We start from the raw sequence: 11997 nt of genomic DNA on the forward strand, positions 1-11997 counted from the left end.
TAGCTCTATACATTTATAATAAAGAAGATTATACTGCTTAAATATAAAGACAAGATATATATACTGAATAAAGCACTCATATTGTATGTTAATCAAGAAGGTTATTCAAGATAATCAAGATAATCAAGATACTCCAGAGATTATATGAGAAGAAATTGCAAGTCTGCTAAATTCACCACTTAATTCAGATAAGAAACAGGAAATATATTAATATTATCAATAGATAGACTTAAGTAGCTAATAGCTTGCAATATAATCTAATTATATAAAGAGTCTTATCAAATTTTGTTACTTTTCTGAAGTTGAATAAATTGATAAAATTATGTTAGAACTGTTACTAACCTGTGAAGTGCTGTCCTCTTTTTCTGGAGTATGTGTTGCCGCATTTCTAACTTTTCTACCGTTCATTTCTCTACATAAACAAGCCACGCATGGATCGGTTGAGGCGTTACCAACCATGTGAACTTCCCGGGCCGTTCCGTCAGCCTGCAGATATAACACATACACTAAAATGTGCATTGATGACATGGCTTCAACTTCATATTCGCGCTGCTATGTTTGTGGTGTTCGACGATACACAAGTCACCAGTATACCTATTGCAGCGGGATCGGGACGGGCAGGGTGGAAAGCATTGGCGTCGCTCTCCTGACCATTGTCCGGGTCGTCCGAATTTGCAATGGAACAGGCTTCAGCGGGGAGAGGTGGTGGCTGGTGGCTGCAGGATGAAGCCGGTCGGACAAAGTTCTTTAGTTCTCTAGTATTCTCCTCTTACCATTCTTCCCTGAACATTCTCCTCTCTAGCATTCAGTGTTCGAACGGCTGCAGGCCCGGCTCCTAGTAAGTCGCCTGGTATCTGTTGTTCCACTTCTGGAAGGAGCTCTGCCGGTATCCCGGGAGGAGAAGGAGACATGTCTGTAGGGCTGGGGGAGGGTTGGATGCCGCTGGGGGGTCGAAGGCTCAGGGAGCGAGGATTAGCTGTGTAGCAGGTATAGAAAAACCACTGGAAGCTTGTCAGAGCAGTTGAGGACATGCTCTATGCTGTTGATTTAAGCTGGCATTAATATCGCGTGTGAAATGTTTGCAGTGAGCCGTGACGCTGTCCCGATTGGAAAGCGGAAGTCGGAAAATCCGAACTCCCGGTGCAAAATTGTCCCTGTCTTCTGATTGGTCCATTTGATTCACCAGCGTGCTGGTCAATCCGACTAGCGCCCTCTTGAAATCTGGAACGGAGCAGTTCAGTGACAGCCCTGCAGATTCTGATGCCCTTCAGTCCATGTCCATGTAACATTTCGTCGAAGCAGATAATGTAAAGGTTCGGCTATCCAACTGTAATGCTCTATGAGTATTCGGAAATATCCAGCAGGCCCTAGGAATCCTCGTAATTCTGTAACGCTCGCGGGAGTAGGCTTGTCGCTACGTGGGGCGTTGACAGCATCGATGCCATATGGCCAAAAGTGGAGAGCTTGTGGGCCGCACAAAAGCTTCGCCATACCCTAAATGTCTACAAGGATTGGGATAAGTTCGCCAATAATATTAACAGCGCAGTGCTCCGCGGGTAATGGTTTGGGGGACCATTGCGTTAGTAGGTATAGGTGCCATGGAAGCGTTACCGTGTCTTCGATAGCCATCTAGGGGGTAATTGGCGGCATAGAACACGATGGCGTCAGCGGAAGCGAGTACTCAAACCGGGTCTAAGCCCCCGGGTCATCATTTTTCCGTTAGCCTAAGCTGCCATGGCCTTGTCAACCGAGCGCAAAACATCAAAAACAAAGCCCTGTTTGGAGGATTGCATCAGCCGCTTTTTGAGGAGAAGCCATTAATCAACGCTTTTTCAACTGACTCCAGGTACATTGTGCCAGAGCGTGCCCCTTCCTCGTTCCCTGGACTTTATTGGAACGTACATGGTAAAGTCGCGCATCGACTTCGTTGTCCTTGCATGACCCGCCTCTTCTCGAGTCCGCAATAATAATAATGACAACCCACTCCTCTCTTGGAAAGTTGGGTCAGTCCGTCGCTGGCTCATCAAGTTCATCGGCTTCTCCACTCCTGAAGCTGGGCCAGATCCTCATCGGCGCTATCAGCACGTACACCATCACAAGGCAGCTTGGAGATTCGGTTTGGCTTGGACGGTATTTCTATCTTTCGCTACTTACATTGAGCAATAATTTTGGCGTGCTTTCCTGGTGTTTACATATACCTTGTTTTATTAGATGCAAAATTGGGCAGACTGTCGTGATCAAATCCGCACGCAACGATCTCCGCATCACCAATGAGAGAGATGTTCTCAAGAAGTTCCAATCTCGAACACAGTACCTACGTCCGTTGATCGATGAAATAGTGGAGCCTACCGACCCGCCAGCTATTGTCTTGAGGCATCTAGAAGATGACCTACTCGCCAGTTCCAACAAGAAGAAGCTAACTACGAAAGAGATCAAATATGTATCGAAAAGGGTCCTTACAGCGTTGAAGCTGCTGCATGAAGATGGATTTGTGCACACAGGTTAGAATTTTCCCGGATGAACCTGTGTGTTCCTAGGTTCTGACAGGATGGACTCTACAGATGTCAAAATGGACAATGTCCTAGTTAACTTTGCCCCCTCTTCTCAGGGTGAGAGTGGGCTACGTTTTACTGACATTCAGCTCGCTGACTTGGAGAGTACTGTCCACATTACCTCTCGGTACTGCCAGGAATGTGATGGGATTGGTACTCCAATCTGGCGGAGCCCAGAGGCACAACTGGGACTGCAATGGGGCCCACCAACTGACATTTGGTCCTTTGGAACAATGGTACTTATCAAACACCCCTAGCTCAAGTCTTTCTCCTAACAAAGGCCAATGTTAACTGTTTATCAACAAAGGTTATATCCATGATCTGGGGCGACAATTTCTTCATATTCAAACCCAAAGTTCCTCGGGGTCACGATGAATATGAACTCAATATCCTTGCAAAATACCACATCTTTTTCGGGCCATACCCCTGTTCATACTTTGACCTTGCTGATCGGGAAACATTGGCGATTCTGAGATATATTATGGCTTCTGTGCCGTCAGACCAATTGAAGCCTTTCCAGTATGCTAGTCAAAAAGAGATTTCACCAGAGGACAGGGAGTTTATTTTGAGGATTATGAAGATGGACCCCAGGGATAGACCAACAGCAAAAGAGCTTCTTGAAGACAAGTGGTTTAATGAAATTGAATAAGCAGGTGGATAGAATGAACAGTCCAAAGAGCTGATGCAGGACTTTGTTTCATAGGGGTAATGAAAGTATGTAACTGGGGTTAGAACCCAACAACAATCTCAAAATAAGCAAGCTAAGCATTGAAAAGGATACAGGCAACTTCAACATAACATGAAAACATCAGCCAACAACACCCGCAGCATTGGTCACCTGAATATGCCTTATATCCAAGGAGATGCCAGCACTCAACCCTGAACTCTCTCCCAGGAATGCCCACATCCCCTTACATTCATCAGCAAATTGGAGTTTTGAAGAGTTCAAGTGCCCCTAGAATCTTATTAATCTTTCATCTTCCATCTAAAGAGACTTTGAGCATCCTTATTTTGACTTGTCATTTTCTTTTTTCTCAAAGTGCAGAGTTGTGCCATCACCATTTTTGAACAAAGTGATGCCAGTTAAATGGGTTCTCTGATCATTACTGGCTTCATTCTTATGCTCAGGCTCCCTATTGCGTGGATTGTTATCAGCATTACTCCCAGCATGCTTATAAGCTGAGCAGGCGAGGGCTTATAACATACCTGACACATATTTCAACAGCACCAGGGGGCAGTGGTGTTTTTGAATTCTGAATAATTGGGTCAGCTCTCTTGCCAATCATCTCAGCAACACCCTCTGGGCGTGTCCAGTCACTCATCTCAGTCGCCACGGAAAGCACATACTCCACTCCATCTTTCACCACCTTGCCAATGGCTTGCTTCTTGATGATCTGGTTGAAAGCCAACATAGTGAGGCTGCGAGGTAGGAGCTGCTGGGGAAATAAGCCAGGATATTGGAGAAAATCTAGCCACACAACACACAAAATTGTTCGGAGGAAATATCTAGCAATGCTCTTGAACTCTATATCAGCCTGCTAAAAGTGGCTTCAAAGCTCTTTTTGCAAAGGGAATCTCACAAGGAAGTCTGTATATTGCTAATCTCTAGTTAGCAAGCTTATAAGCTCTTTCAAGAATGGAACTCATGACTGTAGAGAGCTTACCTTTACTGATTTCAAGAGCTGGTGCGCTTGTAGGGTAGCTGGTGAAACTGTGTAGGTTAGTAGTTAGAGAGAGAGTTGGAAAGAAGATTATAGCAAAAAAAAAGGTGTACGCCCTTGGCCTAATTAGGAAACCCAAAACAACACATCTCCGTGCCACATGGCTAGGGAAGCAGCATGTTGAGATCTAATATCCTCACATTTGGAGTAGAGGCTGTGAACCTTCAGCAGCATTCCTAAAATACATGCTATGTCTTATGATTCAGTACTCATTTATCTTGATCTTTATAGCTCTCTGTGCGCTCTTTATATCATGTCAGGTCTTATTATCAAGCTGAACTTGATAAGCTACAATATTAATTAGAAACAGTTGTAAAACTATAAGAATAAGTGATTCTTATTAAGTTAATTCTAGAAAAGAAGAAACAAAATCAGTAGAACAAGAGTCTAAATAAGAAGAAACAGAAAATCTCAATCTCTCAAGAACAAGAAGTATTTGTGAGGATCGTACGTGTGGATCAGCGTGACAATGAATCTCTAGGAGGAATATACATGGAAAAGAGTACATGAGGTAAAAGGTCTGTATTCTGGCAACTATATACAACTTGTAAACAAGATTGCCACTGGCTCCCAGCAAGAAATTTACACAGTGACAGTCTTTTATGTGTGCTTGTAAGCACATGACTTAGTGTCTTGTGAGAACACATGCAACTTCTAGCAGCTTGTGAGCTGAGATCTCTGATCTTTATAAGTGCTGTTTGTCTGTGTAAGGGGTTTGTAGTAAATTCTTACAGATTCTCTTCTCTTGTAAGTCTTGGTCTCTCAATACAGCTGTCTTATTAAAAATCTTCATGAGTAGAAAAATAAAAAATCTCTTGGGAAAAATAAAAATTTTCTTATAAGAAAAAGAGTACAGTCTTACTAGAGATGTAATATCAACACAACTCAAATAACACAACAGAATCCAATAACACAACAATATGTAAAGAGTCTCTATTGTTCTTGCTAGTCCTGTATTACTATTAGATAATAAACACTAGCTTAAGAGAGAGCTTTCTCTTGCTTTCTCTTTCTCTTCTTTTCTTCTCTTTCTTCTCTAGTTTATATTATTATTATCAAGGTAAGTAAACTCTTTGTTACGAACATAGACCTAGACCAACCAAGCATTGGACAATGTCAGATGTTCAGAGGTATTCATGTGACCCCAATGCTGAATGTATAAGGATCACATGATTTGCATGGATTGTGGGAACCCCAGTGTTCAGTCTCTGAGTGAAGGGAACCTCTATATTTTATGCATGACTCTCTCCCATCAGTTGCAGGCATTGTATCTACTTAGCTCTTTTGTATCCCTAATCCTGGGAAAACCTATATGATCTATAACTGGTTCACCTAACATTCTGAATACTCTGACATATGATTGCCTAAGTTGGTATGATGCCACCAAGACCCATGAGATGAACCACAACAACATCCCATGTTGCAGACCCAACAGAGATAGACACCAATATGGAGGAGATGAACATTGATAAAGATGCTGGTAGTAGTGGAGCCATTACCAGTAAGATATCAGCAGATGATACAGACAACAGAGATACATCCCTCAATACATTAGATGAAACCTGAAGAGAGAAGATCTTTGAAGAAAAGAAGACACATCTGCAAAAGAATCTAGCAGACATATGTGAACAAAATAAGATACACAGACTGCAGAAGCAGATAGAATATGAACAGAGAATAGCAAACAATAATTTTTCTTTAGAGTTTCCCTTATGCACAAGACTGATAGAGGAGTCAGATGATTTTGATAATGTGAAGCCACCAAAAGCATCTTACTATCATGGCAAATCACTTAGCAAGTGCAAATTATGGTTAGCTTCAATAAGACAGCAGTTTCACCTGAGGAAATTATTATAAAAGACACCAGATGTGGTCAGAATTGATTGAATGTCCAGCCATTTTTATGACAAACCCCAGATGCATTGGCAGATGTTGAGAATAGAGAAAGAACAACTACCCACATTATGAAATAAATTTAAGATGTGGTGTAAGAACAATGTTGAACCCAAGATAACTTGTAGTTGAGGCACAATGCAGCATTATCATGATGCTGTCCAATGAGAGAACCAACCCATACTCTCATTTTTCACATACATTGCTGAACTCAAACAGAACCTGAACAGTTTATCAGATGAATTCTTTTATGTACCCTTTCTACAGATGAAGCTCAGACCAATCATCTGAGCTGAACTAGATAAACTGCAACACCAACCAAAAACAGTTGTGGAATTATGAGAACAAGCAACACTCATTGAGTCCATCCTAGAAAAGAAGAAGCAAAGTCAGTGGGACAAGAATCAAAATGAGAAGAAATAGAAAATCTCAATCTCTCAAGGAAAAGATGCATTCCAACAAGACAATAAAGAAGATTATTCATGAACAAAGAAGACACCAGTGAAACCACTTCCAAAAATATTGAAAGAGAAACACAAATAATGAATGGATGAAGGGCTCTGCCTAAGATATGGCCAACCAGGCCATAGAGCAAAGTTCTGTACAAATGGCTCCAACAAGTCCCAGTGAACAGATGAAAAGAATAAGAATTGGGTGAAGGCTAGAGCTGCAAAGCCCATGCAAGACCCAGATCAAATATTAGAAAGATGGGATGTTAACCCAATAGAGAAGACAAGCAGACACAGTATGTGCCTGTTGGCCACACTGACTACACTGTCAGGTGGTCTTACAGAGCAAGCTGCACTGTTGAACTCAGGTACCACAGTGAACAGTATCTCCTATAAACTGGTGTCCCAATTGGACTAGGATCAACCAGAGACACCCATGAGAGTCATTGTGTTACGAACGTAGACCTAGACCAACCAAGCATCGGACGACGTCGGATGTTCAGGGGTATTCACGTGACCCCAACGCTGAACGTATAAGGATCACACGATTCGCATGGATCGTGGGAACCCCAGCGTTCAGTCTCCGAGTGAGGGGACCCCTACGTTTTACGCACGACTCCCTCCCACCAGTTGCGGGCATCGTACCTACTTAGCTCTTTCGTATCCCTAATCCTGGGAAAACCTACGTGACATACGACCGGTTCCCCTAACATTCTGAACGCTCCGACATACGATTGCCTAAGTCGGTACGATGCCACCAAGACCCACGAGACGAACCACAACAACACCCCACGTTGCGGACCCGACAGAGGTAGACACCAACGTGGAGGAGATGAACATTGATGAAGGTGCTGGTAGCAGTGGAGCCACCACCAGCGAGACACCAGCAGACGATACGGGCAACGGAGGTACACCCCTCAATACATTGGACGAAACCCGAAGGGAGGAGACCTTTGAAGAAAAGAAGGCACGTCTGCAAAAGAATCTAGCAGACATACGTGAACAAAACGAGATCCGCAGGCTGCAGAAGCAGATAGAATACGAACAGAGAATAGCGAACGACGATTTCCCTTTAGAGTTCCCCTTACGCACAAGACCGATAGAGGAGTCAGACGATTTCGACGATGTGAAGCCACCAAAAGCACCTTACTACCATGGCAAATCACTTGGCGAGTGCAAATTGTGGTTAGCTTCAATGAGACAGCAGTTTCGCCTGAGGAAATCATTACGAAAGGCACCAGATGTGGTCAGGATTGATTGGGCGTCCAGCCATTTTCGTGACAAACCCCAGATGCATTGGCAGATGTTGGGAATAGAGGGAGAACAACTACCCACGTCATGGAACGAATTCGAGATGTGGTGTAAGAACGACGTTGAACCCGAGATAACTCGTAGTCGAGGCACGATGCAGCATTATCATGACGCCGTCCAACGAGAGAACCAACCCATACCCTCGTTTTTCACGTACATTGCCGAACTCGAACAGGACCTGGACAGTTTACCAGATGAATCCTTTCGTGTACCCTTCCTACGGACGAAGCTCAGACCAATCATCCGGGCTGAACTGGATAAACTGCAACACCAACCAAAAACGGTTGCGGAATTACGAGAACAAGCGACGCTCATTGAGTCCATCCTAGGAAAGAAGAAGCAAAGTCAGTGGGACAAGGACCAAAATGAGAAGAAACGGAAAATCTCAACCTCTCAAGGGAAAGGTGCGTCCCAACAAGACAACGAAGGAGGTTATCCACGAACGAAGAAGACGCCGGTGAAACCACTTCCAAAAATGTCGGAAGAGGAACACAAACGACGAATGGATGAAGGGCTCTGCCTAAGATGTGGCCAACCAGGCCATAGGGCAAAGTTCTGTACAAACGGCTCCAACAAGTCCCAGCGGACAGACGAAAAGGACGAGGATCGGGCAAAGGCTAGGGCCGCAAAGCCCATGCAAGACCCAGGTCAAACATTAGAAAGACGGGGTGTTAACCCAATAGAGAAGGCAAGCAGGCGCAGTATGTGCCTGTCGGCCACACTGACTACACTGTCAGGTGGTCTTACGGAGCAAGCTGCACTGTTGGACTCAGGTACCACAGTGGACAGTATCTCCTACGAACTGGCGTCCCAATTGGACTGGGATCAACCAGAGACGCCCATGGGAGTCATTGAGATGTTGAACGGAGCTGAGGCTGATTGGTACGGCACCTACAAGGCCCAACTCACTATGACGGACTCCATGGGGACCACAAAGGTGGTAAAACGTACGTTCGCGGTGATCGACATGGTCGACGTGAACATAGTCCTGGGCATGCCGTGGTTAGAAGATTTCAACCCGGACATAGACTGGAAGGACAAGACGTGGCGTTACCGACCCTCAGAGGAAACGGTGGAACTCCTGAATGCAGGTAGATTCCTCCGAGCGGTGCGCATCAAGAACGAACCCTCTTATGTCATTTTCGCGTCAGACGACAACCAAGTCCTGACAGAAGTGCCTGAGTGGTTGAGGGACTACGAAGACGTTTTCTCAGAAGAAAAAGCGGCAGAGTTGCCGGAATTGACGAAGGTCAGTCACCCGATTGTCCTTAAAAACGGCCGCGAGCCCCCGTACATGCCAATCTATGGACTATCGCCCAAGCAGACGGAGGTCCTACGAGAGTACATCAAGGACAAGTTATGCAAGGGTTGGATACGTCCGTCACGAAGTCCGGCAGGGGCTCCAGTGTTGTTTGCACCCAAAGCTGATGGAGGACTCAGGCTCTGTGTCGATTATCGTGGTCTTAACGCAATCACGGTGAAGGACCGTTACCCCTTGCCGTTGATAGACGAGATGTTAAGCCGGTTGGCGGGAGCACGCTACTTTTCCAAGGTAGACCTACGTGATGCCTACCACCGGATTAGGATCAAAGAAGGAGACGAATGGAAGACCACGTTTCGTACAAAGTTTGGGAGTTTTGAGTACCTTGTCATGCCTTTCGGGTTGTCAAACGCACCAGCGACCTTCCAGTCCTATATCAATAGGGCGCTGGCAGGCCTGGTTGACGTATGCTGTGTAGTTTACCTAGATGACATCCTTATTTTCTCAGCCTCAGAGGGAGAGCACGAGAAACACGTTAGACTAGTTATGGAGCGTCTAAGGGAATACCAGTTGTTTGCAAAGCTTGCTAAGTGCGCTTTCAAAAGGCGAACGATCTCATACCTCGGATATATCATTGATAACGAAGGTATTAAGATGGACCCAAAGCGGGTACAGACGATCACGGAGTGGCCCTTGCCACGAAGTTTCCATGATATCCAGGTATTCCTGGGTTTTGCGAACTTCTATCGGAGGTTCATACGAAAGTACTCGGTTATCGTGGCGCCGTTGACAGACCTCTTGAAGGGCAGTGAAAAGGGAAGGAAGAAAGGACCTTTCCTCCTGACGCCCGCTGCCAGGGAAGCGTTTCGCGAGTTGCAGGCGGCCTTCTCCAGAGAGCCTGTCATCCGGCACTATGATCCAGAACGTAGAATACGTCTGGAGACGGACGCTTCGGAACATGCTGCAGGTACGATATTGCTACAGCTGTTCGAAGATGGGTGGCATCCAATTGCCTACTGGTCATTCAAGTTTGACCAGACCCAACGAGCCTATGGCACGCCGGATAAGGAGATGTTGGCCATCGTCCGAGCGTTTGTTCATTGGCGGCAGTACTTAGAAGGAACGAAGTACCCTGTAGAGGTCATCACGGACCATGCAAATCTTCGTTCATTTATGAAGTCCACGAACAAGGTGGCACAACGACGACACGTAAGGTGGATAGAGGTCCTCGGGGCGTATGACTTTGAGATCCTCTACCGCCCTGGGAAGCATAACCCAGCCGACGCATTATCACGAAGACCAGATTATGTCAAACTAGAAGAAGACATTGGTCTGCCGACGTATACGCTCAAACAACGTTACGCGGATGGTGTTCCAGAGTGGGACCCATTTGAAGGAACTTCCTTTGATGAAGGAGGTATCCAAGTACGTGCTGCTCGCGCTGTCCAAAGCAGTGGGGTAGAGGTGGCGCAGGGGAGACCTGGTGGCACCAAGATGGTTGAGTCAGTCCAGGGAGCACCAGCCAAAGATGCTGGGGAGGCTCAACGAAGGAATTGCAGGAGATCCTGGATTCCCCGTGTGCGCGCGAACACGGTGACGAAAAACGAAAAGGCCTATGACGAACCAACTGTGAGCGTGTTGGACCTGCTGCTAGAAGCACAGGGAGACGATCCCTCTGTACAAGCGAGATTCGCCGAGGCAGGATCTCAGCAGTCAGAGTGGAAAATAGACGAACGAGGTCTTTTGACGAAGAGCGGCAGGATCTACATCCCTAACGATCCGGCTCTAAGGCAGGAACTACTACGAGTCCACCACGACGACCCATTTGCAGGTCACTTTGGCGTGGCGAAGACGTTTGCCTTGCTCCGGCGAAAATACAATTGGCAATCGATGAGACAAGATGTCCAGACGTACATACGCGAATGCCAAACCTGCCAACGAGGGAAGACTCCAACGCACAAACCATATGGGTTGCTCGCATCACTGCCGACACCCAGTGGTCCCTGGTGTTCAATATCCATGGACTTTATAACGGACCTCCCTCCGAGTGGAGAGGAGAGGAACCCATACGATGCAGTCCTGGTTGTTGTGGATCGATTTACGAAGCTTGCACGTTTTCTTGCGTGTAGAAAGAAGATTGACGCGCCAGAGATGGCAAACCTTCTGTTCAGAAGGGTGTTTAAAGATTTCGGATTTCCAAACGATATTGTTTCGGACCGGGGATCTGTTTTCACAAGTGAATACTGGTCAGAGCTATGTTTTCACATGAAAGTTAGACGAAAACTTAGCACGGCATTCCACCCACAAACAGACGGCCAAACAGAGGCACTGAACAAGATTTTGGAGGGATACCTTCGTGCCTATTGTAGCCATAGGCAAGACGACTGGGAGGAGTGGCTTGTGTATGCAGAATTTGCATACAACAGGTCAGAACACTCCGCGACGCACATGTCCCCGTTCAAAGCAATGTACGGCTTCGAACCTAGGGGACCAGACGAGATCCAGGAGTCGGTCGACGACGACGACGACGCACAGACGGCGCCCGACGGGAGACTGAGGATGATCTCTGCGTTAAGGGATAGTCTGGTAGAACGTTTGACGAAAACAAAAGAGGACCAAGCACGGTTCTATAACCGAAGACGTCAAGATAAAGTGTATGCACCTGGTGATGAAGTGATGTTGTCATCAAGGAACCTACGAACAATACGTCCTTGCAAGAAGTTAGACGACAAGTACTATGGACCTTTCTCAGTGATAGAGGCCATAGGAAATAACGCATATCGACTGAAGCTCCCTCCGAGCTATCAGAT

At 45.9% G+C, this 11997-nt stretch overlaps 2 protein-coding genes across 2 annotated transcripts; one reads left to right on the forward strand and one right to left on the reverse strand.

Moving 5' to 3' along the window:
- Window positions 1-1775: 1775 nt before the first annotated feature.
- On the forward strand, window positions 1776-3536 carry D8B26_007040 (uncharacterized protein). Its single transcript, XM_066125389.1, has 4 exons — window positions 1776-2130; window positions 2212-2501; window positions 2562-2788; window positions 2860-3536. The coding sequence occupies exons 1-4, from the start codon at window positions 1973-1975 to the stop codon at window positions 3199-3201; spliced, it is 1017 nt and encodes a 338-aa protein (XP_065981471.1). The 5' UTR covers window positions 1776-1972; the 3' UTR covers window positions 3202-3536.
- Window positions 3537-3558: 22 nt separating this feature from the next.
- On the reverse strand, window positions 3559-3964 carry D8B26_007041 (uncharacterized protein; the record flags this gene model as incomplete). Its single annotated transcript, XM_066125390.1, has 2 exons — window positions 3559-3685; window positions 3759-3964. 2 exons carry the CDS (start codon window positions 3962-3964, stop codon window positions 3559-3561), a joined length of 333 nt encoding a protein of 110 aa, XP_065981472.1.
- Between the last annotated feature and the right edge of the window lie 8033 nt (window positions 3965-11997).

Source organism: Coccidioides posadasii, chromosome 4, assembly GCF_018416015.2.
Source record: "Coccidioides posadasii str. Silveira chromosome 4, complete sequence".
NCBI classification, from domain to species: domain Eukaryota; kingdom Fungi; phylum Ascomycota; class Eurotiomycetes; order Onygenales; family Onygenaceae; genus Coccidioides; species Coccidioides posadasii.

Excerpts from the sequence above, each read along its gene's own strand:
- D8B26_007040 (XM_066125389.1), top strand. The coding sequence starts at position 1,973 with ATGACAACCCACTCCTCTCTTGGAAAGTTGGGTCAGTCCGTCGCTGGC. Across the intron at positions 2,131-2,211 it reads GATTCGGTTTGGCTTGGACG|ATGCAAAATTGGGCAGACTG; the intron begins GTATTTCTATCT and ends TTGTTTTATTAG. Across the intron at positions 2,789-2,859 it reads TTTGGTCCTTTGGAACAATG|GTTATATCCATGATCTGGGG; the intron begins GTACTTATCAAA and ends TTATCAACAAAG.